Genomic DNA, 27,984 nt, shown 5'->3' on the forward strand with positions numbered 1-27,984 from the left:
ATGCGAAGTAACACTCATCAAGGGGATTAGTAGAAGTTTTGTTCCTCGCATGAATTCACTGAAGATAATTCTAAAGTCTTATATTTTCTTGCATATATATCGTCATAAGATTGAATTTGAAGCTATGTCATTTATTTTTAAGTACGAAGTGCAAATTCTCGACGCATGCTCGCGGAAGGAATACAAACTGAAATTGAAAACCAAATAACTACCGAGAGGACGCCATGTAAATTCATTGCGTCGCATAACTTGTGTAGGTAATTTACTTTTTTCTTGGATACTTTTCTTCTTTCTACCAAATGGGTAATTTTTGTTGGCAGAATTTTATTCTGTCATAAAAATCACCTTTTTGGTGACCAAAGCCTGCAAAAGACCACCACCGACGAATAGGTAAGTCGCTTTGCAACTCTATTACTTTAAAGAGATTTAGTTCATATAAATCTCGTTAAAAAAAAACTATTTTCTTCAGTATTATTTTTTCGTTGTGAACTATTGCAATTTGAAAATATTTTACATTACATAGAACACATATTTAAAGTGCAAGTGTGTCTAGTTTTATTCTGTAAAATTTATGAATTGAAGATTATAAAAAAATTTAAATATGTGTTATTGTGTACTTTGTTTTTATGTGTCAATCTCAGTTAATATTTGGCTATGTATCAAGCATTATGAATTAAATGTTATAATATGCAAATTGTCAGGTTTGATAGTTCGTCTTTAAGGTTGCATGTTTTCATTCTCTTGTAAACAGTGTAGCTAGATTGTATGAAGTAAAAAAAAAAAAAACTATCTCTTGTAATTAGGAACATAGTGCTTCAGTATTATCTAAATGACGATATCTCTTTAAATATTTGCATTAGCGAAACGCTTTAAATTAGTTAAATGTGTATTAATTTATTTAACAAATAGATACATATATGTATTTAAAAGTGTCTTCATTTTTTTCGTTTTACGAGCCTCAATTTTACCAAAAAAAAAAAGACTTAATAAAATAATTTTGTATTTTTACACCATATTAAAGTATTTGACTTATAATTTATATGATACTTTGATTTATAATGTATGTGATACTTTGATTTATAATGTATATGATGTTGCTTTTTCAAGGGGGGGTGGGCGCTTCATAGCATTTTATGGGTGCACCATCACTTTTATGGTGGGGGAGGGGTTATTCTCGTATATATGAAATGGAATAATCATGTAATAGAGTTCAATGTTTTAATAAATAAAATATATAATGCATTTTGCGCACACTGTAAAAATAAAATCAGTAACCTATTTTGAATAAGTATTTATATTTGTGATGAACTGGAAAAGGGCAAGAACAGAAGAATCAACCCGAATGGTTCCAGCAGGGGGACTTGGTGTCATATTTAAATTCATCAATTTCTCTGTTGGTACTTTTCGGTACACTTTGTTCGTCAGAGAAATTGACTTGAGGTGAACGAATTCCGGAACGCGAAGGGTAGGTAAGTCCTGTCAAATTTTATCCGAAGATAAAAGCTATCAAGTTTGATACAAGATATGTTTTTAAGTTCTGCATTAAAAATACAATATGTTGATAGTTTTGTCTTGAAAATATTGAGAGAAAAACTGAAGTTTAAGATTGTTTAACAAACAATCTCCACTTTTCAGAAGGTACCCCCACTCCAATTCCCCGACGATTTTGTGATTAGGAATGAAACTACTAGATTATTTCATAATTTTTCAAAAATTTATAACTGTGCATATGTTATGCTGTTAACCATGCTATTTGTCATTAGAAATTCCAAAAAAAAAAAAAAAAAAATCCACGAATAATTCTAAAATTGCTTGTATTATTGCTCTTAGATATGAAAGAATTGAAACTGATATGGTATGCAATACTATAATAAAGAATTATGTTTTAGAAAAAATCACGGAAAAAGGATTCCGAAATTCTCGGAAACGTTTTTGAAAATTGTTTGGAGAATTCCGAAATACTCGGAAACGTTTTCGAAACTTTCATGAACCACAGCTGCACAGAATACTCAGAAACATTTCTGGAAATTACGGAAAGAGGATTCCGAAATACTCAGAAACGTTTCTGAAAATTACAGAAAGAGGATTCCGAAATACTCAGACACGTTTCTGGACATTACAGAAAGAGGATTCCGAAATACTCAGACACGTTTCTGGACATTACAGAAAGAGGATTCCGAAATACTCAGAAACGTTTTTGAAACTTTCATGAACCACAGCTGCACGATATACTCAGAAACGTTTCCGGATTTTTTTTACAGTGTACTTGTAAAAAGTAAAAATCTGGGCATCTTGAATTCAAATTATGTTTTCCGCAATCACGAGCGTGTGTGTGTCTGAATGCGCGTGTGTGTTTGTGTAGGCACATGTTTGTGGGTGCGTGTGTGTGTATGTATGCATGTGTGAGCGAGTTATGTATGCAGTGCTGTGTGTGTACGCGCGTGTGTGTAGGCGTTCGTGTGCGTGTGTAGGCATATGTGTTCGTGTTTGTGTGCAGGCATGAGTGTGTGTATGTGTGTGTAGGAGTGTGTGTTTGTGTCTGTGCGCAGGCATGAGTGTGTGTATGTGTGTGTAGGCGTGTGTGTGTATGCGTGTGTGTGTAGGATATGGACGCAACCTGGAGACGGTTTAAGCAAGAGGAGCAGCATCGTGAGGAGCCGGTCGACGGTGATGCTGCAAAGGGTGCTGGCGGGAAAATAAAATGATATCACATCAAAACAGTCAAGTGAGAACAATAAGCAATCGTGATTGCTCAAAAAAAAAAAAAAGGACCAGAACTAAGCAATCTGACATTCCTGTATACCAATATCGACTTTCTATTATCTGATGCATATTCTCAAAATTGGCTAAAATCGCAAATTATCCCAAAGACAACTTTTAAACTTTTCAAGCTGATTTGTATAAATAAAATATGCCCCGCTCATCTAAAGAAATAGATGCGTAACGAAATAATCTATACTAATATTATAAAGAGAAAGGACGAATTTTTGTGTGTTTATATGTTCGAGGTAATCTCCGGAACCACTGCACCTATTTGAAAAATTCTTACATTGTATGAAAGGTGTTTTCTCGCTGAGTAACATTGGCTATAATTCGAAAAAAATCCGATAAATAGTTCTTTTTTTATTCCAATTTAGGCCCAAAGTTCACGTAAATTGCCTATTATTGGCTATTAAAGGGGTGAAAATTACTTGCACATATTAATATTATATATCGTTGAAAAGGGTAGAATTTTCCGCGTTCTTAGCAATTTGTTTCGATGCTCTAACTTCATTACGACGGGAGTAATTTTTGTTCTTAACTCGAACTTTTTTAGGCTTAGCTGAAATTTAGGCACTACTTTCTTCATTAAATCTAACTATAAAAAGTGGAGGAATTGTCCCACAGTTTTCTTTTTGACACCATTGAAAAAAAAAGGCATGTTTTACTCCAGATCTATCTCGACCTACGGTCGATAAATTAAGCTTCTATCTCGAAAGGAAAAAAGTTACAAGCCTTTTTAAATCAATTTCAAAAAATCTCATTTCCATTCAAATTTTTAACCATTTTCTTTCGCATTTTAATTCTTCAAACTTATTTTATTTTGTGTTTCCATGGTTACGCTTTTAAAATCCATCTTTCTCGATTTAATTTCTTAAAAGTATTTTAATATCTGTCGTCATTGATTGGGAGGGAAATTTTGCTTGATGTTTTTTTTTAAATTTATTTATTTAAGCTTGATTGTTGAATTTACGTCACTTGACACAATTTTTATTTTGAAGGTAAACCGGGCAAAGCCGGGCAACGCAGCTAGTAAATAAGTAAATGGTGATTAGGTTGTGGGGGAAATTAAGAAAAAGACTTTATGACCGACATCCACGAGTACACTTACAAAAAAGATTATTTCAGCGCATAACGTTATGTATTTTTATTTCTTATTAATTTTTTGTACTTAGATAAAGTTTTGCTGTTTAAGTTCATCTATGTCGGTGTTTTTTTTTCTGAAAAACGTAATTTTACACAAAAAACCCTTTTTAATGAAACGTAGACTTTAATTAAGCGCTGGAAAAAAATTTGACTAAAATCAAACCGCAAAAGATTTGTAACTAGGACAACGAAATTTTGCTCTCTAAATAAATAAATTATATATATATATATATATATGAACAGTTGTGTTGTTGTTGTTTTCTTGTCCATGATATGCAAAAGAAAAGCACTAGATCACTCCGAAGCTGTCGGCAACAGTTGTCATGGTAATGTGAAAAATCAGAGCAATATCAAATTTGGTCAAGTGAGGATAATTAGCCATTCGTGATCGCTCAGAAAGAAAATTAAAAAAAAGAAATAAGAAAAAAGCTAAGTGACTTACTTTGAGCGAAAGATAATCCGGGAAAAACAAAAAGGAACAAAATCTGAACCAATTTCCGTTCCATCCTTTAATTTTTGTAACTGAGGGTAACAGTCCGTTTCTGAATCATTTTTAGAGACGAACTGCACTGCACGTAGCAAGACGGGGCGGATCACAGCGGATGAAAAGTGATTTATATCGCACATACAGAAGAATGATTTATATCAATCTCATATTTCATTATCAGATAAAAACAGACGAGCAATAAAACAATGCGAGTTACATGTTTATCTCAAATGATATAAAGCAAATTTTCCAAACTTGAATAATCATATTGCGATCCGACTTACGCGAAATGGCTATAACGCGAGTTTTTCATGAGTAATGAATTTTTTATTGCGGACACAAATTGCTCGCCTGCAACATGAATTTTTTTGGGAAGGAGTGGCGGAGCGTTAGAAGGGGCTTTGTTGACACTAAATATTGGTTTCGTGAATATACTTTCATCCCTTTAGCATCACTGAAAGCGGAAATTCTCACACTGTATTAGTCTAAACAACGCCTTGCTTTAGTTTATACAAATAACCGCTCCAATTCTTAACGTTTTTTTTTTCTCTTTTCTTTTCATTCTACATATGAACTTTGATGAAATAGAATGGCTCCAAAACGAGCTCTTTCATCTAAAGTTAGCGAAAGTGGAAAAGAAAAAGAGAAAGTTTCTGACAATGCAAGAAAAGGTAAAGATTCTCGATATGCATGAACAATTATGCACGACAACTAGGTATGAGTTAATCTTCGATACGTACGATTAAAGTTCAAGAAATGTTCATTCGTAAAAGTTCAGAATTTAGTTTTAATACTGAAACTCGCTGGGTAGTGTCTGAGCAAAATAATCATGAAAATGGAAGCTGCTCTTTCATTGTGGCTTAAACAGGCCAGAAATAAGGATTTTCCCACTCTGCATAAATTATCATCTTCATTATTTTAAAAATCATAGTTTACAATACAATCTACTGTTCAATGCTATTATAATGCAGTAATGTACTTAATGTAAGTAGTAAGTACCTAACTGTTTTAATTCATGTATCTCATTGATCATTGACTTTGTGCTTCGTAACAGTAATTTATGTTAAATAGTAACGTTTTTTTTTCTAAAATACAGTAAAAAGTCAGTACTTTATAAAAGAAACGGTAATATATAGTTAAGAAATGGTTCGAAACAATTTGAGGGGTGTCAACACAATCTGAAATAATTGGGTATGCTCATAAAAAATTTCTAAACATACGTTGTCCCACAACGCGAAATTTCGAATTGCGCGAGCGGTCTTGGAACGCATCCCTCGCTTAAGTCGGAATCCGACTGTATTATGTTTTACTAGTCGACCCGTGCGGAATTCCGCACTGTACTTCGAATCGTTTCATAAGGCATTTCGCTCTTTAAAAATTTCAAAGAAAGAATATTAGGAAGAAAAACCGAAAAAAGTAAGCGCACAAGAGAAGGCATGTAATTTGAAGACATCAGTAACAAAACCTCGTTAAATACTACGTTGTGATAATTTGATCATCGCTCCCCTTTTGGTTGTACGTATTTTCAATGCAAATATAAATATCATTAAAAGTGTGGCTGAGTGACACGTGAAAAATCAGTAATTTTGCATGTGAAAAAACAGGTTGTGGAAAATACAGTCCTGCCCATGTGAGCATCTGACGGAAAAAAAGAAACATTAAAGAGATATTTAGTGGCACGGATTCGAACTGGCGCCATTCTGATTAACAGTACGACGCTCCAACAAATCTAGCAACTGCGCCTTCCTTTTCGAATGCTATTCATTGAAGGAATGCGTAATAAAACAGAGTAAAAAAAGCTTTTTGCCGAAAAAAAATATAATAAGATCATGCGTCTATGTTTTGTCATTAGCCAGCATGATACGATTTAAAATTATTCGTAAAACACGGAATTAGATTAAAGAATGAGGATGATGTCACGTCGCGATTGAAACAAACGTTCTAGAGAAGTAATAAATTCGATTGAAGAAATAAGTGTTTATTTTTGAATATTCAACAATTTCCCATAGCAGGCTTCTTTAACCTATACGGCTTAAATGCCCGCACTTGTTTTTCTTTTAATCGAACACTTAAAATTCAAAACCAAAACCAGTTGAACTGAATCCGTTTTTTAAGTGTAATTTTTCGAACGTAGACAAAATGCTTTTTTTTTTTTCAGCCAAAAGCAGAGGAGTAGAAAATGATTTTTTACTAATGAAGTTGATAATAATTTTAATGTTTTTTATCGTATTCGAATAAATAATTAGAGATTATGAAACTCGTAGTTTTAATTTGGCGTAGTATTTTTTCATTTGTACAAATTTCAAACACTGCTATTAGAAAAATCTACATTTCAGCATACAATGAAAATGTTTTTCTGCACAAAAAGGATTCCATTGAGGTATATCTACTTTTTTTTATGCTTACATTATGCTCAGTGGTCTGAACGGATTCAAAGCTTTAAAAAAAAGGGAAGAACACCCTTCGATTAGCGGTCAACTTATCTGAATGATAACTGTAGCCTGCATAAAGGAGTGGAAACACCAAACAGCATTCCCGCTGCATTTATTTTATTACGTGTGTTATCTGTTATATGTTATGAGTACATGTAATGCGTAATATTAATGTAAATTTGCTATTATGTGGGACAGCCCGAACTGGCCCGAAGTTCAGACAGTTTATAGCCGAACGCTCTACCGGAAAAAAAAAACCCCACAGGTTAATTTTAATTTTTTTTTTCTTGCCGAGAAGTGTTTTTATTTTTAAAAATTTTTACAATTCGTTATCGCAGGCTGTTTGAACCGTTATGGCTTAGATGGCAGCACGTGTTCATCATTTAACAGCACGGTTAAAATACAAAATAATTTGAACTAAGTTCTTTTTTAAGCGTAGCTTTTCAAATGTAAGAAAAATGTGATACGCTATTTGTTTTTTTTTTTTGCAAAAAGAAGAAAAAATATATATTACCCTTAAATTGAGGTAGTAATTTTTTTATTTGTACAAAGAGTCAAAAACTCATTAGAAGAATCTATATTTCAACATACGATTTATTATAGTTAACTGAACTAAAAACAATTCCATTGTAGTCTAAAATCTTAAACCTGATACTTATATTTTCGCTTACATTATGCTTTAATTTTCTTACCGGAGCCAAAGCTTTAAAAAAAATAAAAACCTTACAATTGGGTATCAATTTAGCTCCGTGTTGCATCAAGTTTACCTAACAGCTCCGTGTTGCATCAAGTTTACCTAACAGCTGGAGCGTTTCTATCTCATGTATTCCCTCATATTTGTTATTCATGTAATGCGCGATCTTTTTCAAATATTTTCATGCAGATTGTCCGGACGTCGGCCCGAACACGCATTCTCCTGGTTACCAGTCGAACGCTCTGCCGATCAAGCTATTCAGCTCTGTCGGTAACAGTGCAAGTTAAAGTTATAAATTTAACCGAAAACCTCATTCTGGTTCTTTAAAACAGGTTTTTTTGCCCGAAAAAACAATTTTTAGACCGTGGGTCTATTTTTCGTCAGTAGCCAGTACGATAAGCTTTAAAATAAGGTGTAAAACAAAGAAATCGATCAACAATTGAGGAAAATCTCGCGTAGAAACCAAAAACAGGCTACAGAAATAATATATAAGGATTATTCTTTAGAGAATATTCTACAAACAAGTTTCTTTGATGTTTCATCGTTTTATTACCTGAAATATGTATTTCTATAACATATGTCCGGATTATTGGACGTGTCATAACTCTTTTAATTCCTCACCTACAAACTTGAAATTTTGTCTATAAGATACTCTTTACCATAGTACACTGTCTACCAAATAAAAACACTTTTGGATAAGTATTTCAAAATTCCGTCTGAAAGGGTTAATATAAAAATGCCATGTGAGCAGTGAGCCACGAATTAATGGTGTCTCACTATTCCTTGTCTCACTGTTCCCTCATTGCAAAATATAAACTCAATAGCTGCCATTCTACGACAAAGATAATTAAAACATTATTCTGCTGCTAAAATGTACGTTAGGTCAGATGCTAATGTAAGATTAATAGCACCAGTCTGTAAAGCTCGTAACCAATCGCAAAATCGTTATCAATCGTGTGAGTAAATGTTTACACTTGTAATTGAACTTAAAATTTACTAAAATGTGTTATAGCCAGCGTTCCATATACAACTTGGCAGCTTGAAACAAAGTTGGTAATATGCAGAAAAATTCGTTCCCTCGATTGGTAATGGTATTTTAAATGCAGAGTAATTTTCCACTATTCGGAAGAACTCTTATTCGGAGTGTTACAGTGCTGGTAAAAAAAATTGCATCACCCTCGCATTTTCACAACAATGGGATGTGTGAGAAGTTTTGGTCGACCGATTAACGATGAATGTATGTGAAATTCTGCAAAACTTATGAAATAAACATTTAACAGCAGGAATCCGATAATTGTTTACTTTATTAATGGAAATACATGGCCAAAACTGTAATAGGTACAATGTGAAGTGCATCCACGTTGCCAAGTGGACGACAAAAAAGTAAGTAGAGGTTTTAATTGTAACATTCTTTCTGTTCAAAAATATACAAAAGTAACATGGAAATGTTTGAGCATCATAAAATATAACCTAATATTTTGTTGGTCCGCCTCTAGTTTTAATGAAAGCTTGACATCTACGGGGCATTGAATGGATGAGTGATTGAATGTTTTCTTTACTGAGTTCATGGTGCCAGACACGAATTATTGATTCCGGGAGTTTCGCAAATGATGTTGGCTTATGTTTCATCACTTCTACACTCATTCTATTCCAACAATTTTCGATCGGATTTATATCGGGGCTGTTTCCGGGCCAAGGCAAACTGCTGACCCCATGCTCATTTTTCCATTTCTGAACCTGCGTGTGAGTTAAGAGAAAACAAATTGCTTAACCCCATGTCAATTTAAGTCTAATGGCAGGATAAAGGTTTTTAAATTGTTACTTACCAGTTTTGCACTATGACACGGAGCAGAATCATCCTGGAAAATGACGTTTGGAACTGGAGTAAAGTGATCCCGGATAGTAGGAAGCAATTTCTCCTCCAAAATGCCAATATACACCTGAGCGTTTACTGTTCCTTGCACAAAGTGAAGCCCACCAACTCCTTGATCAGAAATACATCCCCAAATTATCTGGGATACGGGATTCTTGACTGTGTGTTGAATGCAGTCAGGATGATATTCCTCTCCTTTTGCGGCGTTTAACTGTGTGCTATCCGTTGGACCCATGCAGATTGAACTCGTCTTGGACTCGTCCGAAAACACAACTGATTTCCATTGATCGATAGTCCACCCTTGGTGAGCTTTTGCCCGTCTAGACGCTGTTTTCTCATTTTTTTGGGCAACAATGGCTTTTTTCGTGGTCGACGTGCCACCAAACCCGCACCACTCAGTCGTTTTCGTACAGTAAACGTGGATGCGTTAACACACGATTCGTTTTCATCATGCTGTTTTAAGGTCTGTGGAAGATGATTGTCTCTTCCGAAGACTGAGTCGTAACAAATACCTGTCCTGCGCTGCATTGGATATTCGTGGACGACCACTGCCACTCTTTCTTAATGTGCTTCCGGTGCTCTTTAGCTTATTCAGTAGTCGAACAACAGTCGATTGCGAACAGTTTATTGTTTTAGCTATGGAACGTGACGACAATCCTTCTTTGTCCAATGCAACGGCAACACTCTTCCTCTTGTGGTGCCAGTTGAACGTATTTCGACATACTGCAACTCATTAGTCCAGATCGTAAATGAATGGTTCGAACGTTCAACCGGTTTTTTATACAGTTTGAAGGATATGATGCAATCTTACGCAATAGCTTGCGTCATGTACCGATGCCAATTCGTGATGTGTCTATGATGCGAGAACCGTTAAATATTTCATAATTACTTATAAGTGCTAAAAATATTTGGATTTCGCGGATGGTACAATTTTTTTTAACCACCATTGTATTATTATTTCGGAAATTAAAATCCCACAAAAATGAGACAAAGTTAAGAACACTTTTGATCAAATCATTTTGCGAACAAATAATAATTATCAAAATCGGTTCATCCGGTTAGGAACTACGATGCGACAGAGATTCATTGATACAGACATAGATATAGATACAGATATACACGTCAAATTTATAACCCCCTTACAACTTGTTTTGGGTGTTAAAATTGATGAAAAAGGAGCAGTTTATGAGAACTTCATCCTCTTTTATTCTCGAGAAATGGCAGCTTTTTCCAGTCCCTTGACAATCAATAAATCAGAGTTATACGTAAATGGTTTCACAGACGTATATTCATGTTAAATGAACTTTTAATTAATATTTTCATTAATTAGCTTTCTACGTTGGATGAGGACGAGGTATTCGTAACAGTCGAGAAGTTTGGAATTTAATACCTGATGGTTCAAACCCATAATAACAATCAAGGATTTAAAAAGTTCATTACTGCGAAAGCACAATATCTTTTCTCATCTAACAATTCTCACGCAAGTTTGAGGTAACGCTAAATTGGCACTATTTTATGTGGCTCATATTTGCGCCAAATGTGGCGAGAAAATATTAAATGACGCCAAGTTTGGCGACTTTTGGAGGTTTATGTGTTATTCTTGCATACAACCGTCATGATCAAGGTCACGTGATGTCTGTTATGACGTCATCCACACAACAGGCAATCAGAGGTGACCTTTAGGTGAACATTATATACAGACATACATACAGTCGGGTTTTAATAGAAAAGATTTCTGTTTTTACTTTGTTTTAAAAAGTGGTCAACTACTGGCGGATACTGGTCAATACTGGAGGTGAGTGGTCAATTACTTGCAAAATCTCCCTATTTAACTACTATTGAAAACAATTTGAACAGTGGTAATTAAAATTGAAAAATGATCAGAATTAAGTGACACGTAGAAAAATTTTCAATATTTTTACTGTTTTGTTTTTAAGTGAAATTAAATAGAATTTGTAGAAACTTCCACGAAGTGGTCAACTATTGGCGAAGTATCCGACAAATATAAATTTTAAAAGGATTTTATATAAATTTTGTCCTAGATGCATATGTAACAGCCCTCTCCCCTCAGACTATGAAAGACTATTTTGTAAATTGTCGTTAGTTTTATGGTGATTTCTTCTGAGTTGGAAGAAAAAACGCAGCTCGAAGATAAAATGGCGAAGTTTGCTTCCCGTAAAACGTGGTTGCTTACTCCAGTCCAGGCCGCTAGTTCAACTCCCCAAACTCGATTAGAGTTTCCGGATGAAGGAAGCGAGAAACCTTCAGCGAAAGTGCGGGAGAAAGGTTTGATGAGGGATAAGCAAGGAAAAAATTCCTTCCCACCCACGAACACAATATTCGACTTTCTTGGCAATAAAATGAGAAATCTCGTAAAAGTAAGAAAAGGGGAATTGTGTGTGACGCCCACGTTTTAATTTACTGACACCCACGATTCCAGAAATACTGGAAATCCTTCTTTGATTATCAATGACAAGATGCTGAGACCGTGTTACATTTCTTCATTTAATGCTTGTCTTAAATTATGAGTGGGAGTTTTAAGGTATATTAAAAAGAAAATACGTTTCACTGATTAAATTTTTTACCTTTCAAATTTTTACCTGAATTACATTTGTGTACCTTTCTTTTCTCTACCTTAGTTAGAGAGCTTCAATTACTTAGATTAGTGATTTGATAAAGTATCTTTACTAATAATAAAGCTGAAAGTCTCTCTGTCTGGATGTCAGGAGGATGTCTGGATCTTTGTGACATATACCAGTCGACTCTGTGACAGAAAACATATACAGTGGCTCCCAAAAGTGTTCGTACACCTAATGACTTTCAATAAAATAAGCCCGTATGCGCTGGTTAGAATTAATATTTCGGAATAGGTATTTAATTATAAGATCTATGATCTATTTTAAACAAAACTACACGAAAATCTTTATTACTAATAATAAAGCTGAAAGTCTCTCTGTCAGGATCTCTGTGACGCACATAGCGCCTAGACCGTTCGGCCGATTTCCATGAAATTTGGCACCAAGTTAGTTTGTAGCATGGGGGTGTGCACCTCGAAGCGATTTTTTGAAAATTCGATGTGGTTCTTTTTCTATTCCAATTTTAAGAACAAAATTAACCTAAGAGGGCGAGTAAATTACGAAATTATTATAACGTGGAACCGTAGCATGGGCACAAGACAATTGGCGAGAAAATTCACCATACATTATTTGTAAATATACAGGCGAACCAAAAGACCTTTTAATTTTCTATTGTTGGCAAAGCCGTGCCCACTAGTTTTTAATAGAACATTAAAACTTTTTTAAAAATCAAAAACCAAAAAGTGCTGGAAATTTTATCTCACAAAAGTCTTCGTACACTTTGAAAAAATGTCAAAAAATTAGTAAATAATCTAACTTTTTACAAAATTATTATTTAGTAGAATATCATGCAGTATCAACAACAGCTTTTAAACGTCTGGGAATAGATTTCACTGTTTTTTCTTTCTTTGTTTTATGCAATTTCTGAATAAGTGTTCAGTCGCACTTCAAGTCTTACTGTTTCTGTTTCGCTTTTCGTTTCAATGGTGTATTTTCGTAATTTAGCCACCAGATATCTCGAAATATGTTCCATTAAGTTTAAATCTGACGATTGATGAGATATTTCTAAGTTTAAGGACAATTTTTGAGGCACCAAACGCAAACGTGTACTTCTTATCGTTACTATGATAAAAAACTAAGTTGTTTCCGATTACCAAATTTTGGGCCAATGGTTTAAAATTGTTTTTAAAATATTTAAATGAACAGCATGATTCATTATTTTATCAAAAAATTCCAAATTTGCAAGTTCTTATGCTGTTATGCACCCTCACACAAGAACACCTTCACCGTCCTGATTAACTATTTCCAACTAAGTTCTTAAGATTGAATTCCTCATTTTTTCTTCTATTGACAATTATACAACAATTTAACCCAAAATATTAAATTAATTTTCATCTATAAGGAAGACGTTGTTCCAAAACGATTTGAGCTTATTTATCATTGATTTTACGACGGAAAGCGTAAGTTTCCTGTTTTTCGCACGAACAAGAAAATTTCTGCAGGAAGAGGTCTCCTTTAATCCAGCTAATGAGAGAACTTCGCGAACAATTTTAAGTGAAAATTAAACGTAAAATCTTTCATTCAATTCTTCAGAAACTTCAGTTGTGAAATGTGTATTTTTCATAATATTTTTTAACTGTAAACCTCCGATCACGCTTTGTTAACTTTGCCAGTTGACCTTTTCTTACCTTGTTTTCGATCCGATTCTTGTCTTTAAAGCATTTTGTCAAGCACTTCACTATAGAATGGTATAAATTAACTAATTTAGAGACATTTCAAACCAATTTATGGCTACTGTGAGAGGAAAAAATCAAATTTCGAATCGTGTTTGTTGTTTCCTACGCATACTGTCATTTAAAAATAATAAGCAGAATATTAGGGAATAAATAAACAAAAAAATTAAAGGCAAATGACTTTACAGTGTCATTACAATGCAAAAATAATAAAAAAACCACATATGATAATTTTAATCATGAATTTATTCGAAACTATTTCAGTGTACGATGACTTTTGAGGCGTATTTTTTCTCTGTCTCTTCGTTTTTTGACAAATTTCAAAAATAAAATCTGGCAATATTTTGAAAAGAGCTACTTGGTTTTATTCAGAATGGCATAGGAATGATGTGAAAAAAGTATTGGACTTCATATTCAAATTCAGTTTTGCGTTATTTTGGTTTTACTACAAAATTTCAAGGTGCACGAACACTTTTGGGAGCCACTGTATACACAACACACATCACATATATAATATTTTAAATGTTTCTTTACTCCATAAACTAAAACTATGTGCTGTCATTTCCTGTTCTTAGGATTTATGATTTGTCACTAACTTTGGTTGACTTTGAAAGGTTAATGAAAATTTACCAAAAAAAGAGAAACTGAGCTTAAAGTCAATAAAAATTTTATGAATCAGAAAAATGTTGCTCGCCTTAAGCGGGGTTTGCTCGTAAAAAGCGAGTTATGCTCCCACTGACTTAACATTGTTATAACCAAGCACTTCAGATTTCCTCGCTAAATCCGGGTCCTCGTTAAATCAGGGCTCCTTATTAGTGAATTCGACTGTATTACTATTATCATTTTTATTGCGGAAACGATTAAAAAATTAAATGAATGTAGGAGAGAGACAAAATCCTAAACATAATAAACTGAAATTATTGACGGTGTACTTGTATCGATAATGAACTATCTAGAGATCTCACATGCTGGAAATAACCAAAAATATCTTGATCGAAAACGTGAAAAGCGACAGTTTAAATCTGGAGGAAGAAAAAAGAAAAATTCGATGCTCGCTCATTGATCTTTCGGAGCCGGTCGCAAGAGGGCAGCAGTGGCCAATTCTGCGTATATTCACTGGTTTCGAGATTCTGTGATGCTGCTGGATATTCTTCTCGTTCTTCTCCGTTTAGAAAAGAATCGTTTATTTTAAATATATTTCTACGGTAAGTTTTTAATTTATGTTTCTTCGTTTTCACTGTTTTTGGATTAAATTTGTGTAATTTGTGTACGCCACGAGTGGTAAGTTATTTAATCGATTACAAAATCGTTACACACGCTCTTTTTTCTCCGCCAAGTTTCATTGCAGTACTAGTAAAAAGGTGAGAGGCATACATGAAAATTCCGCACAAAACTCATGTTTTAAAGAGCTACATTTTTCGCAATGCTGTGCATATCGGTGGGATTTTTTATTAAAAAAATTTTTGTCAGAATAATATTAAGAAAAATATTTAAGAGTAAACCAAATGCGATAGAGTTTTTCCGAAAAGTTTTGAGGATAAAATAAATTCTCCTTCAAACTAAAAATGTATTTTTTAAAAATTGAATTTTAGCTTAAATTAAAAATACAGTCTCAGTTTAATGTGAAAAATTCTTCTGATCTTCAAAGACAAGAAGACAAAATGCACGAAAATTTTAAGAACAAAAATTAAGTTAACTTAAATATACTTTAAATGTTTTAATCGTAAAAATTAAAGTTCTGAGCGTACAGGAAATTTACTGAATTGGTAAATGATGATATATATTTTTATATACAGGTATCATTGTAATCACTTGCGGGGGTTTTTCTTTTTTCTTTTTTTGGAGAAAAAATCGTTAATATTCATATGAAGTAGAAACGATTATTTGCAGAACATTTCAATGCAGTATACATGAGTGTCTTTGCTAGACTTTGCATTTAAAGCTCCGTAAAATATGTTGCCTTCATTTTAATATTTTAAAAAATACAGCTTTTTTTATTATTGATGTTTCTTAATGTTACTGCCTATGGATTTTCCTTCTTCTTCGTTTCTTTTTCTTCTGAGGAATATATTGCATAAAAGTAGCTGGATTTGTATCATTATTAAATTTATTATTTCTCTGTAAAACACGTTACGTTTGAAGATTTTTTTAAACTAATCATTCAATAGAAAGAAATATTTAGAAATTTGAAGCAATTCTGCTTCAAAATTTCCAAGCATATCGTTTGATTGGGAGGGGGGGGGGAGTCTTCAAAAATCTCATAAAGACAGACATCGGTTTATGTAAGCTTCAAATGCATAATTTATTTTGATAACCTTTTTTTCCCTTCATTAGTTTTTGCAACAAAATTACAAAATTTAAATCTATAAAATAGACAAAAATTCTTATTAATTGAAAATTTTAATTATCTTTGTTTAAATAAACACGTAAGACTGAAACTGTGGTACAAGAAAGATTTAAAAATGTGTTTAATGAGAAAAATGCACTACTTCTAAAATGTTGACGTAAGTGATAGGGTCACGTGGGAAAAAAAAAACAGATGGTGGTTAAAAGCAAGCTCCATTACCTCATTTGGAGTAATTTTTGTGGCTAAATTGCTGGTGATTGAAAACTAAATTACATACAGAAGATATTCAGCGTGTTTCCAAATAATTGCGAAATTGTCACTGTTTGAAAATGATACAGGGAGAGAAAAGTTTGAAAGCCGAGTGATTTTGCATTAAGGGACGATGGGAGGTCACTGTGACCTTCAAAAAATTTCTTTATTCGACAAAATTTGTCCGACGATTCGGCAAAGTTATCATCAGTCCGAAAAATTTAGAGTTTTATTCGATAATATCATCAGCGAAATTTGGAGTTCCGATCGGCAAATTGATAATTTTCTCCCTTCAAAAGATTTTACACTTGATTTATTCCAGCAGGTTTGAATATGCTAAACACTAACAGGTTTCAACTACTTTTACTTGTCTTGTATAAGATTACTAAAAACATTTATATATAAGTTTCACCTTCCCATCTTTTTTGATGACCCAATTGATTTGGACCCAATGGGTTTTTCTGAAAAAACCCACTTAAAAAACCCATTACTTAACCCACTTCGGGTTTTTTTTTAATTTTCTGATAAGTTTTTAAAAAAATTAATAGGAAAACAGAATAGGATGTAGTATTTTCATTATCTTACGAAAAAGTAAAATTCAAAAAAAAAAGTAGTAATTTAAAAACAAACAACAGATTTTATCACTCGAGAGGTAACTTTGCCTTAACTGTTGGTACTAATGAAAATTAAAAAATCTTTAGCTTCACCATTCCTGGGTTTTTTCGTCTTTTATACTTTTCTTCAGAAAACGCTGAATTTTAACTAGTTTTCCAGCTTTTTTTACCCTAAGACAATTTTTGCACTTTGTCCATATACTTACGCTACAATATACTACAAGTGCCCCACATTTTCCCTAAAAAAAGACAGAAAAAACCACATTTCTTTTTAAAAAACCCAACTTTAATTGGTTTTTTTTAGGTTTTATTTAAAAAACCCAAAAAACCCTGGGTCTATGGGCTTTATTTAAAAAAAAGCCTGGTTTTTGCCAACCTTGGTGAAACTAGTATATTATAACCCTTACGAAACTTGGTTTTATATTTTTCACGTGAACAGTCGCTACTGTTTGACCACGGATTGTATGGAATTGGCAAACATCCAGTTAAGGCGACTCCATCTGAATAAGGGGAAAATATATGCTCGTATTCCGCTCATTTGAATGTGACTCTGCTTAATTTAGAGGCTAACATGCATCTGCAAAATCTGACATCCCTGAAAATTAATAGATGCTTCCATTTCCGCGTGTAAACCGGATGTTTGCCTTTCCATACAATCCGTGGTTAGACAGTACTTATATAATCAAATTTATCAAGTCTTGGCTATATTTCAAATTTATGTTGTATGACAATCAGGTTGTGGAGAGTTAAATCTTGGCGAAAGTTCAAGTTCATGTTTTGCCACAACCAAGTTCTCACGCTATTGTGTGGCAGTTAGAATAAAAAAAAGCTGCTGAATCATACAAATTTGAATTATTAATCACGATCAACGATGAAACGTTTTATTAGGTCACCCCCTTTTAGAGATTGGCGTCAAAGGCGAAATAGCGCCTTTTTCCATTAAAGTTCATGTGTATGCCAATTTTTGATGGAATCATTTCATCAGTTCTGGAGATTTAACATTCATGTTCAAAAGTGCCACACCCATAGAGTGACTAGTACCAAAAACCAATCAGCAATTGTTCAGTCAAATACCAATATTTGTTTAAGTCCTGCCATTAATTTTTTAGATATAGCAGGCAGGATTAAAGGAAAAAGAAACCCGTTCAACTACACGATCCTTTTATGACGCTTGGCACAAAAAGCAAATCAGTGCTAGTTTCTATTTCGAATCACTAGCTAGAAAAATACGTTTTATTGAGTTACTACTCTTGAATCTATTGGCACCATAATGAAATCAGGAGATGTTACCCTTAAAATTCTTTCAATTTCTTGTCGAGGTAACTTCTTGTTGGAATCTTTGCACTACTTCTTAAGCTATGGCAATCATGCCGAACGAAAAAATAGATAATTTTCTGAAGTAGACAGAGGGTCTCAGCACACCTTGAAACGTGTATATCCGTCGGAATTCAAAATACTAAAAATTTAACGCATCTAACACATTATATATACATTGGATATAGAAGAATTGCACTTTGCTTTAAAAAAAAATGCATTAAAATCAGTCAAATTTAATACATTTTTGTCTGCATTTTTATTTCAAAATTCTAAAATTTGTTCTAGAAAAAATCCCGCATTCTAGAGCTTATTCTAGAATTAATTTCATGTGAACTAGTACGGCTATACAGACTACGTACTGATACATAAATGATTATTTCGAAATTGTTATGATTTTGACTTCTACTTTTATTAGAATTTTGCATTTAAACATGCGTTAGAAGAATTTATCTATCAAAGTTTCTTTTTCAGAAAATACACTATGATTTTCGAACAGTGATTAATATGTTGTATGAAGAAACATTTTCTGTTACAACCTGACACAAGAACAAATAGAGCATACGTTTTGCGTGCTTTCTCACGATCAATTTATCTAACTAGGGTAACCTTTCTAATCCTAACTAGGGAAAAAACAGTCAATACGAACAATTTTTAACATTTCCTTCAAATTTATAGACATGCAAACAGAACGTCCTTCATAATCGATTCTGAGCAAATCCTGTTTATTCCAAACTGTTTTAGGCTATTCGACATCGATATTTAACAATTACTGTTGCATTCGATTAGTTATGAGCTCTAAAATTAATCTCGTCCACCGCAGTTTTCACTTTACTGATTCTGAGAGTGTTCTGATTCAGTGATTCTGATTTATTTTTGTTTTGAGAACTCTAACTCGTTGTTAAACTTTAAATTTTGTAACTTTTGTGTGCACAAAACACAGTAACTGCTTTTTTACATTAATTAATAAAAATAAAAGACTCATTTTAATAAAAACTTATTCTCCCATGATTTTTTTTGAGCAATCACGATTGCTTATTGTTCTCACTTGATTGTTTTTGACGTCCTATCATTTTATTTTCCCACCGCCACCCTCCGCACCATCACCGTCGACTGGCTCCTCACGATGCTGCTCCTATAGCGAAGGCCGTCTCCAGGTTGCGTCCATGTCCTACACACACGCACGCACACGCATACACATACACACACAAACACATACACCTACACACATACACACACACAAACACATACACATAACTACCTACACATTCATGCCTGCACACAGACACAAACACATATAGCTACACACACATACACATACCCCCTCACACACACACATTCATACACACAACTACCCACACACTTATGCCAGCACACAAACACACATGTCTACACGCACACACACATATCCCCTACACACAAACACGCACACCCCCCACACACAAACACACACGCCTGCATACACAAACTCGTGATTGCGAAAAACATAATTTGAATTCAAGATGTCAAAATTCAAATTAATTTTTCTTTTTTTCTTTTTTTTTTGAGCAGTCACGAATAGCTTATTGTTTTTGCTTGAGCGTTGACTAACATCCTCGTCTTTTTATTTCTATTTTTCTACTAGAAAGTCGCCTGTCAAGGTATGACGGGTGAAAATTGCTTCTATTCTTCTACATTTGAACGAAAGCAATTAACTGTTTGGTGATATTTTGATACTTGAAATTAAAACCCTAACTACAGTGGATTAACCTTACACTCCAGTAGGTAGCGTTCATTGTTGACCATTCTTTCGTTTCTTCATCCCCCTGAAATGACACAGTCTTACCAGTAAAACAGTTAAGTTACCGGATTGAGTTCAGCCATGTCAAGATAAAGCCTTTCCCTTCCTGTTACAAATTACCGAAACATATCAAATTATCACGCCGTGGTGCGAGTTTCGTTGTTGAAGTATGCATGTTACTCGATTATCGGCTATTATTTATGTGAGGATGCTTGTAATGCAGGCGTCCATGTGCCTCGGAATCGACTAATTTATAAAAGACCTTCTCGAATTCACACAATCATTTTCACATGAAAACAGTATCCAGCACACAACATCCAGCATCCTGCACATAACATCTATCCTCCGGCATTCATTTGAATTTTGACGTAACGAATTCAACTCATGGTTGCGATAAAAGCCATTAGTAGAAACTAGGAACCCAACGTGTAATGTCTTGTTCGCAATTCGTGATTGCGAAAAATATAATTTGAATTCAAGATTTCAAGATTCAAACTTTTTTTTTGTTTACGTTCTAATTTTGACTTCTGTTTACAATTATTTAGTCGTCCGAGTTAATAGCAAAACAGGATTTATTCATAGCAATCAATCCTTTGAAAGGTATTTATTAGCATTTTTGATCAAAGATCTAAAAAGTGACATGCATGTCGTCCATTCGAATTCATAAACTACATGAATCAATGAAATAAGATAACTTTAAAACCAAAAAGTTTTAAGACACAAAGTTTTCTTTACTAACTATAGGACTGTCCATTTGATCAAAAAAAGTCCCCTGATCAATTCATTGCATCGCATATATTTCGTGCAACTTTGAGGCTGTGCTCCAAAACTTAATATCTGCTATTTGCAAAAGTTGAACACTTTCAATTTTTCCATATGTAATTGGTATTTTTGATTTTATTTAAAATTCCAGTTTTGCACTTATTGTTACTGTTACTTTTAAACACTTTTAAGCACTTGTAATGCTTTACACATATTTTCTAATGATTTCTTCGTCAGTAATGCATTATATTCCTTTAACATGAGTTAATTCAATTATCGACAGTTCTATTTCTTGTTTCTGAAATGGCAACGCTAAAAACGATTGCAGAGCTACACTGCGTTCACAGAAAAGCTAGACTACATGTCAACAAAGAAATGCGCCATTTGGCGACGTCAATCACTTGTTTGGATAGAGAAGAACAAATTGATGCCAAACAGACAGCGAATGAGAACGTTGTTGGCTTATTTTTTTATGTTCCAGATAAAATCTGTAAAAGTGGCAAATCTTCTGGAAATCTGTTTTTTTTTTTTTTTTTTTTTTTTTATTGCTTCCTTTATATCTTTTCTGTGAACGGAGATTAAAATGCTTGGATGAAATGAGTACGTCACCCGCTATTTGAGGAGAATATTACTTTATATATACTTATTTTTATGCCGATAAAGTACGCTCAAAGGTGCGGGTTCTAACGTGGCTCCAGTCTTTGGATTTTCAAGATGCAGAAATTTGGGAGTCCATGTCGTGTGATTGAGCGGCATGTAAAAGAGAAATAGAGTACTCGTTTGGCTCGAGTGCTCTTGGCAAAATTAAATTCTTCGTGCAATTTCCTATTGAAGAGAGCCACGGTTTCTCCATATAGTGGGAACACTGGGTGTCGAAATTCTCACGGTAAAAGTACCCACCGACAGTGGTGCCACCTGAACGTGGATAGATGCTATACCAGGGGATCGCACTAGATCCACAAAATTTTGTGCCTCTAACGCAGCTCCATTACAAAGAAAAAAAAATATATATATTGTTTTGAAATTAAACTGTTTTTCATTAAAAACTGAGGACTTGGCTTTTATTTATCAAATAAAAGAAATACATATGTTTAAAATTTCAAATAAGAGGAACAGAGGAAACAAATGGAATTTAAATACAGGACCTCATGTAATGTTCGAATTAATTAACCGCTTAACCGTCATCTTGGTTCACTATCGAAAATACGAGAATCTTCTGACGTTATGAGAAATGTATCATTTGCATAGATACCTTACACTAAGGCCCCTATATACTGTTTAACCACGGATTGTATGGAAAGGCAAACATCCGGTTTACACGCGGAAATAGAAGCATCTATTAGTTTTCAGGGATGTCAGATTTTGCAGATCTATGTTAGCCTCTAAATTAAGCAGAGTCTCATTCAAATGAGCGAAATACGCGCATAATTTTTTTTATTTTTCCCCTCATTCAGATGGAGTCGCCTTAACTGGATGTTTGCCAATTCCATACAATCCGTGGTCAAACAGTATATACGAGCCGACGCATCAGCTTAAGATCAGCCATTTTGGATCGGAGCGCGTGTTTGAGTGGTTGTATTTTCTGGCAAGTAATTGCGTTTGGTGATTTTTCACTGCAAGCGGTTATTAGTGGCACGTGGATTTTTTTATTAAATAAAGTATTATTTTCAGCAAATTTGGCGAAAGTCGAAACTTTTGTGTGGTAACCCTAGCAGCGCAACAATAAAAAATCCGATCCAAAATGGCTAATCTTAAGCTGAAGCGTTGGCCTATCTATATAACGGCTCTACCTTACACAGCTTAAATAAATCTACCAATTTAAAATACTTGAAGTTACCACTTACTAAACCAATCCCATTATGGGGGATTTTATCTAAAGTGGATTTGTCTGGTCTTGCATTGGCACATTACAAATTGTCTTGCATATTTAGATCAAGGGATGTTGCAAATCGAGTTATCTCGGCCGTCTGCCGATTTCTTTCTTTGATTTACTTTCTGCGTAAAACAAAATGCATTTTTTTCAGATGTTAATCAAATTGAGTAAGAGCATTTGCGGAGTTAAGAGACAACATGTGAATGTTTCACTGCTTTTTTTTTCTGCTCATTATTTAATACAAATCCTGTTTGGTTTATTGTTATCGCATAGTGGCAATCCCATATTTTGTTACTTTTCTATTAAGGATTAAAAATCAAAACATTATCAAGACTTTTAGGAAAGAGTTTAAAAATGAAAGAAAGAAAAATTTAAAAAGAAACAAGAGAAACAAAATATCCAATATTATATGCAGTGCACGGAAAGGTAACTGATTCTTTAATAGGTTAAATACAATATGTTTTTTATGTTTTATTCCAGCCCAACTACACGTTTAACTTGAAAGATTTAGTTCTTCGTAAAACATTATGAAACTCAAATAGTACATGTATCCAAAAATAAAGATTGAGATATGAAAATTGATCTGCCTTCCAGTGATCAATTTATTAATAGTCAACCCCTTTTTTTTCTAATCTTCTCTTTTATCATAAATCAAGAAATATTTTCTTTACTAGTTATAAAACTGAAACTCTGTATGCCTGAATCTCTGAATGTGTGTTACACGCATAGCCGCTCGGCCGATTTTCTTGAAATTTGGCACAGAATTAGTTTGTAGCATGGGTGTGTGCACCTCGAATCGATTTTTCAAAAATTCGCTTTTGTTCTTTTTCTATTCCAATTTTAAGACCACTTTACCGAGCGAATTACCATAACATGGACGAGTAAATTATAATATGGGCGAGCAAATTACCATAACATGGACGAGCAAATTACCATAACATGGACGAGCAAATTACCATAACATGGACGAGTAAATTACCATAACATGGACGAGCAAATTACCATAACATGGGCGAGCAAATTAACATAACACGGACGAGTAAATTACCATAACATGGACGAGCAAATTAGCATAGCATATTGGCGAGAAATTCATCATCCATTATTTGTAAATATACAGGCGAACCAAAACACCTTTTAATTTTCTACTACGGGCAAAGTCGTGCGGGTACGGCTGGTAAGTAAATAAAAGCGTAATTAAACAACACATTAGATTTTAAATTACTATTGAAACATAATGAATGCAAATGTGCAGCAATCTTTAAAGCATCTGTTTTCGGTTTTTAAAATTTTCAAATATTTTCTCTTTAGTTCACAGTACAAAGCTTGTTGAGCAGAAATTCAAATGTGTTTTTTATAATAAAAAGTGACGACCAGTTTGCGAATAATAACAATATTTTTAGTGGCAACTTTTGTATTTTTAATCTCCACGTGACGAGAGGTAATAGCTAACCTTGACTTTTGTCCCAAAACCGTTTTTAGTACGACATCATTGATATTTTTTCAACAAAAAGCAGTGCTTATTCTAAAAGAAGAGAGAAAAACAAAAACGTAAAAGCTCTTATAATAGCAGCTTTGACTTCAAGACATTTTCTTCCCCCTTTTTTAAGCACGTTTGGAAGAGTAAACGTGCTTTATTAATCTGATCGCCGAAGCGAGTGCTCGGTTTAATGAAGAGGAATACGATTTTTTGAAAGTTGGCACTAATCTTTAAAACTGAATAAAAATTAAATTATTAACGCAAGGGTTTCCGAGTTTTATGTTGACATAGAAATGTTACACACAGTTGGTTCATAAACTTAGCGGTAAATGTTTTGATGGTTCGGTTCTTGGAACAAATGCTTGTTATATTTCACGTGATGAATTTTACATTAGTAATTATTCGTGAAGAAATTGTAAAATTAAACAAAAAACATTTCATTTTTTCATACGACATATTAAAATTTGCTTACACTCCAATGTAGGTGTGCACCGGTGCATTGTTAATTATCGAAAATGGATTTTTAAACAAACTTGCATACATTAGGAGATGTTTTTGAGATGTTTTGAGAAGAAAATATTTTCTAACTTCGAATGATATTCTTGAACTTCAGACCTTTAGCTTTCGAAATAGAATTTAGAATTTATGTATTTAACCATCCGTGAATAGTTTCTAGGAGAAGAAGATCAGAAGTTAGTAGTGTTAAATTATGGTTTTAGAGAATGCTAGTCTTTCAAGTCTGTGCTACTGTTGATAAACAAATTACTAAAACTCTGAAAGAAACCTGTACCATGAGTTGTTAAGGCACGTTTGTGCTGATAGTTACCTATTTTGAATAAAACCAGTCTGAAGGTTGCTTATATAGAGCGCAGAAGAATTTCCAGGGTGACGCGACTGTTGCCAAAAATAAAATGAAAAGTTAAACTATAATTAGCTGAATTTTAAGGTCAAAAGAGGGAGTGAGAATATAGACTAATAATAAGAGTAGACTGAGCTTTCCCAGACTTGCTGATGAAAAAATTGGTTCATGGATACATCATGTGACTGATGGAAAGCTTGGCGAAAACTTTGGCAGCATGGTTGCTAGATGGCAACATTATCTATAGTTTGGCACTCGACATGTATTTTAAGACGTAATATGTTTTCATTTTAATTTTTTCCAGGTGCAGAGATTGAACTGTTTTTCTTCTAGTTATGCATTATTTTGACATTAGTAATTAGTTTTTAATCACAATTTTCAGTCACTTTTATTTCATTTGGAACTGCTACGTCAGCGTTGGCGTGAACGTAATGGCGTAAACGTTTTGCGTTAACTCAAAAAACGTACTAATCGGTATCTTAAATTGAAATTGTAGGCAAAAATCTTACTGTTTGCCGATTCTTTTTGGGCGCTTGCATCGTTAATTGCTTAGAGAGTTATTGAAATTGACTAAAGAAAATGCACAATACTATCTAAACGAAAAACTCACTATATTAACAAAATATTTACAACTTAGAATAACAAATTTACAAATCGGACTCCATAAAAGATCATTCTTCCGTTTTCAATCAATTGTATTTATTTCTCGCACTGTTGCTAGGATATCCACCAGTCACATGGTTTGGTTTATGAGCAGCAAAAGGGTTGCCATAGCTCGGTCTATTCTTATTATTAGTCTACGAGTGAGAAGCAAAGGGATGCAAGTGGCAAAATTAAAAATTTGGAGATAACCAGTACAAATGGTAGGTGAATCAATCCTCTGTCTTGGGGCAAGAGATTGTACTAGTAGCCCTGGTAGGTGCTGCTGTATAGCATGATTTAGAAAAGCATTTCAATGAAAGCCTACCTAGGATCTGATCTTTAAACGTGTTTTACTCGAAACTTAAAATAGTCCACTTGCATCCCTTTGCTTCTCACTGCCTCAAATGAAAATGTTTTGCACATTACCACCTCGTTTTGAAGCTTTTCAGTGCAATTTTCATCCACATAGCTCACTGAATCTAGATTTTTCAGCAGTTGTTTTTCAGCAGTGTTCAGTAGTTTTTAAAAACTTGGCGCGGACTACCAGTTACAACACTTCATTAATATTGTAAAAATGACTGGTAAATACCAGTCATTTTTACAACATGCCACTCTCTCCTAGATCAGCTAAAATTTATTTGTATTTAGTGCGAGTTTTTAACTTCATTTATTTTAACCAGATTATGCTAAAAATAAATTATCGGTAGTATGTTTTAATTATGTGTGTGAACTTACTTATATTTTATGAAAAAAAAATAAATAAAAACTTGTGCTCTTCTATTTTTAATGCATTAACAAAAAGTTTTTTTTTCTGATGTATTAGAAATTGGAGAGATAAAACTCTTGGTGATGAAATTATACTTCATAAAAACAGTAATATCTTTTCTTTTTTTTTCTTTGAAAAAAATCAAGTTCGTATTACTTAGTTTTGCAGTGTATTTATATTCCTGCTACTTACTAAAATAATATGCTACTAATATATTATGGAGATAATATTTTGCATCATTTGTAAGACAAAAATTGAAACAAATTCATAGAGAATAGTTTGCAAACATCTTATTGCTGCAAATTATTATAGCTTGTTAATTGTGTTTCGATCAAAAGTCATTGAATATCTTAAAGGCAAAAATAAAACTGAATTCAATAACCACTACGTAACATTTAAACGTATGAATTTTCAAAGTCGGCTGTTAAATATATTCGGAAAACATGTGTCCATATTTCTTTCTTTTAACCATGCTGAAATAACTTTTAAATAAATTATCTAATGTAGTTCCAACTTTTTTGCTCTAACAATTAGTCCGATAAAAGCTTTCCCTGAGATCTATATTTTATTTGAACATTACTATTATTATTATTATTATTATTTGAGCAATCACAATTGCTTATTGCTTTCATTTGACTGTTTTGGTGTCCTATCATTTTATTTTCCCACCAGCACCCTTTGCAGCATCACCGTCAACCGGCTCCTCACGATGCTGCTCCTATAGCGAAAGCCGTCTCCAGGTTGCATCCATGTCCTACACACACGCGCATACATACACAACAACACACACACACGCACACACACACAAACACATACATACAGACACTTACACATACACACACACAAAAACACACACACAACTACCCACACATTCATGCTTGCACACAAGCCCAAACACATATGCCTACCCACACTTACACATACCCCCTCCCCAAACACACATTCATGCACACAACTATCCGCACACTTATGCCAGCACACAGACACAAACACACATGCCTACACAAACATACACATACTCCCTACACACAAACACACATACCCCCCACACACAAGCACACACGCCTACATACACACACTCGTGATTGCGAGAAACATAATTTAAATTCAAAGATGTCAAAATTCAAATTATTATTATTATTATTTTTTTTTTTTTTTTTTGAGTTTGAAAAAAAAACTTAGAAAACCACAGTTTGAAACTTTGGTTAACATTACTTAGAATTAATACAGAAGAGAGATTAGTATTTTAAAAAAACGCTTCTAAAAATTGTTGACGATTCGGTATATGAATTACCCACGAAATAAAATAAATCTTCTCTTGTATGGGGTTGTTTTTTCGGCAAAACTATTTCTAAATCCTTAAAAAAAAATGTTTGATTTAATTTCCGCACTTAAAAAGTCCTCCACTTCCACAGAAAACCTTTACCAGCAATTTGGAATAATTTTTTAGCTTATTTTAAACATCTTTTAAGTATGTAATTAAACAAAAAGGATTATCCGTTGATGCACGAAAAATTTACGTTAATTATATTCCTCGTGAAAATTGCCACAAGTGGTAATGTTTCGAAATAATTAAGAAGAGAAATTAATGAAGAGA

General features: G+C 33.5%; 1 protein-coding gene across 1 annotated transcript in view; it reads right to left on the minus strand.

The window, feature by feature from the left end:
- Positions 1-4,490, minus strand: part of LOC129229819 (uncharacterized) — a 65,158-nt gene extending 60,668 nt beyond the window's left edge. Inside the window, exon 1 of the mRNA XM_054864193.1 lies at positions 4,349-4,490. Within this exon, the coding sequence (XP_054720168.1) occupies positions 4,349-4,412 (64 nt within the window). The 5' untranslated portion in view covers positions 4,413-4,490. The remainder of the gene's footprint in view (positions 1-4,348) is intronic.
- Positions 4,491-27,984: the final 23,494 nt, after the last annotated feature.

Source organism: Uloborus diversus, chromosome 9 (assembly GCF_026930045.1).
Source record: "Uloborus diversus isolate 005 chromosome 9, Udiv.v.3.1, whole genome shotgun sequence".
NCBI classification, from domain to species: Eukaryota; Metazoa; Arthropoda; class Arachnida; order Araneae; family Uloboridae; genus Uloborus; species Uloborus diversus.